A 3,244-nucleotide genomic window follows, 5' to 3' on the forward strand; every position below is an offset into this window, starting at 1 on the left:
ACTTTTTATTAAATTTATCATGGTCAGGTGAGGATTGGCATTCCATCTTTCTTGATAAAAAATTAAAGGTTGTTGGTTGCACTAAGCATTACAATAATGCTTTCGACATGTATCATCTTCTAAGGATCATTTTAAGTTTAGCTTCCTGTCATTCCGTAACTTATCTCTCTGTTGCATTATTCATTAATATACTATTAGGCCAACCTAATGCCGGTGGCGTAGTTAGGGGGGCCAAAGGGCGTCATGCCCCCTGTTGATCCAAAAGTATACATTTAAAAAAGAAGAATTTTATGAAGAATTATTCAGGCGAGTCAGGTAAGTGCTACATATGAATAGCGGTCGTTGTTAGCGTCGTGTGTGTGTGTGTGTGTGTGTGTGTGTGTGTGTGTGTGTGTGTGTGTGTGTGTGTGTGTGTGTGTGTGTTTATATATACAGACATAAAATTTTCCGTCTCGGTGAGAGATATAAAAATTACAAATAATAATACGTACTTCGTGTTTCATTAGATTAGTGTTCAAACATATAATTCATCACGAATGGTATTAAATTCACACCGTTGTATAATGGTCACACGTTAGGTAGGGTAATACTCATTAAACAATCAAACATGTCATCATCCGCTTGTATAACTTAAGAGGTTTCCCGGCTTTCACAAGCAATTCCTACTTCAGCTTCCAATCTGGAAAGCAGCTGTAACACTTGAGTTGCATTCGTTGGTATACCACACTGCTCCAGTGCACACGTGTGCAGTGTAGTGTGCTCGCTTTTACAGAGAGCCAAGCTGATCTTACATGTGAGTCTGACAGTTCGAGATGCACTTTCAGCTTACATCCGTACGACATCGCCCTAGAGTTATTACGCATTATCATGTATGAATATATATAGGGTCTCTTCAGAGCTAAAGCTTCACTTCCAATGTTACATTGAAATAATATTTTCTTTTGCTTTTTTCTTTTTCGTTTTTTCTCCCGTGTGAGTTCTCATGTGTCGCCTCAGATTATCCGATCGCGAGCAGGTAGCATCACACAGATCACACTTATATGGTTTCTTTCCCGTGTGAGTGATCATGTGTGTCTTCAGATTACACGATTGTGAGAAGGCAGCATCACATAGCTTGCACTTATACGGTTTCTCTTGAGTGTGAGTTCTCATGTGTATCTTCACTTCACTCAGGCGGGAAAAGGTAGCATCACACAGATCGCACTTATGTGGTTTCTCTCTCGTGTGAGTGATCATGTGTTTCTTCACAGAACCCAATTGTGAGAAGGCAGCATCACACAACGCGCACTTATATGGTTTCTCTCCAGTGTGAGTTCTTATGTGTATCTTCATATGATGCAGAGAGGAGAAGGCAGCATCACACAGATCGCACTTATACGGTTTTTCTCCCGTATGAGTTCTCGTGTGTATCGTCAACGCACACGAATGTGAGAAGGTAGCATCACACAGTGCGCACTTATATGGTTTTTCTCCCGTGTGAGTTCTGATGTGTGTCTTCAGATTACCCGATGTTGAGAAGGCAGCATCACACAGATCGCACTTATATGGTTTCTCTCCCGTGTGAGCTCTCATGTGTATCTTCAAAACACTCGATTCTGAGAAGGCAGCATTACAGAGATTGCATTTATGTCGTTTCTCTCCCGTGTGAGTTCTCATGTGACTCTTTACATTACTCGAATCTGAGAAAGCGGCATCACATACTTCACACTTATATGGTTTCTCTCCCGTGTGAGTTCTTATGTGTATCTTCACACTACTCACTCGTGAGAAGGTAGCATCACACCGATCACACTTAAACGGTTTCTCTCCCGTGTGTGTTCTTGTGTGTTTCTTCAGGTCACCCGATTGTATGAAGGCAACATCACACAGATCACACTTATACGGTTTTTCTCCCGTGTGAGTTCTCATGTGTTTCTTCAGATCACCCGATTTTGAGAAGGTAGCATCACATACCGCGCACTTATACGGTTTCTCTCCCGTGTGACTTTTTATATGTATCTTCAAACTATTCAGACAGGAGAAGGGCGCATCACACAGCTTGCACTCATGTGGATTTTGCCCGGTATTAATTCTCACGTACTCCATCGTGCGTCAGGGAAAGCTGCCACTTACTGGTCACACACGTCAGGTGTCTACCCTGTCTGGCGCTCAAGTTACGACCACTTGTTTTGCTTCGTAGACTGCCTCGTCACACTTGTAGAATTCCTATATAGGCTCTCCTACAAATTAGTAAAGAGAATACAAATAAATGCATTGAACAACGCGTATTGATGTAGAACAAAAACGCGCCTCATTTATGTTTGCAATATAACTGTTCATTCTGAATATCGAATTGCAGGGGTAGAAATTAACTTTTGAACACGGGAGTCCAACGGACTGGAGTTCGCAGCAAAATAAGGGAGTCCGCAGTCAGATGTTTAAAATTAAAGATATTAACAATAATGCATGTGCAGATTTTTAACATTCATGCAGCTGCACGTCTGCCAAATTTTCTTTGGATATTAGATGACAAAATACGGTAATTCCGCGAAGCCGTGCTCTGGAACAAACTAGTTAGTATGGCAGAATTTTCAGGGAGTCACACGGACTCCTGCATATGTCAAATCAGGGAGTCCGAAAGTAAATCAGGGAGTATTTGACCCCGGACTCCCGTTAATTTCGCACCCTGGAATTATTATCATCCAAACATCACACGCCATTTCACGACTGTAAGGTCAAGCACATAATATATCACGAAAGTAAATGCACTGAATTAATATAAGAAACATCCGTTTACCCAATGAAGTCACTGAACATCCGTGTGCTGTTCTCGTATTAGACTGATGTTACAAACGTCAATGGTGTGATTATATACCTGCTGTTATGATAAAACCAGTCAGATATCCTGACACCTGGGGAACCGCCCTGATCTCCTGATACCAGGACACAAGGTGGTAAAGTAAGTAAGTAAGTAAGTAAAAACGTTATTTAACGACGGTAAAACATGTTAGGTACAGACACAATAAATTGGCGCGGACCTATCTTTAACATGGCTGTCTCACAGAATCAGAACGGTTAAATATTAAATATATACACAATAAGAGTTAAAATACTTTGACTAAAGTTGTACGGGGTAAGTAGAGCACAATGGGCCCTATTGATAGGGCAAGATTTTCTGTATACGGACTTTAAAAGAAGAAATGGTAGGGGCATCTTGAACGCCAGGAGGTAAATGATTTCATTCAGATGCCGCCGCACACCGAAA

General features: G+C 41.3%; 1 protein-coding gene across 1 annotated transcript; it reads right to left on the reverse strand.

Moving 5' to 3' along the window:
• Positions 1-903: 903 nt before the first annotated feature.
• On the reverse strand, positions 904-2,895 carry LOC106818280 (zinc finger protein 525-like). The gene is made up of 3 exons (XM_014823001.1): positions 2,855-2,895; positions 1,207-2,219; positions 904-1,158 (listed from the first exon to the last, which is right to left on the reverse strand). The coding sequence occupies exons 2-3, from the start codon at positions 2,083-2,085 to the stop codon at positions 919-921; spliced, it is 1,119 nt and encodes a 372-aa protein (XP_014678487.1). The 5' UTR covers positions 2,086-2,219; positions 2,855-2,895; the 3' UTR covers positions 904-918.
• Between the last annotated feature and the right edge of the window lie 349 nt (positions 2,896-3,244).

This window comes from Priapulus caudatus, unplaced genomic scaffold, assembly GCF_000485595.1.
Source record: "Priapulus caudatus unplaced genomic scaffold, Priapulus_caudatus-5.0.1 Scaffold2132, whole genome shotgun sequence".
NCBI classification, from domain to species: Eukaryota; Metazoa; Priapulida; class Priapulimorpha; order Priapulimorphida; family Priapulidae; genus Priapulus; species Priapulus caudatus.

Coding starts and splice junctions, on each gene's coding strand:
- LOC106818280 (XM_014823001.1), bottom strand. CDS start 2,085: ATGGAGTACGTGAGAATTAATACCGGGCAAAATCCACATGAGTGCAAG. Junction 1,159..1,206: donor ACACGAGAGAGAAACCACAT/AAGTGCGATCTG, acceptor AGTGAAGTGAAG/ATACACATGAGAACTCACAC.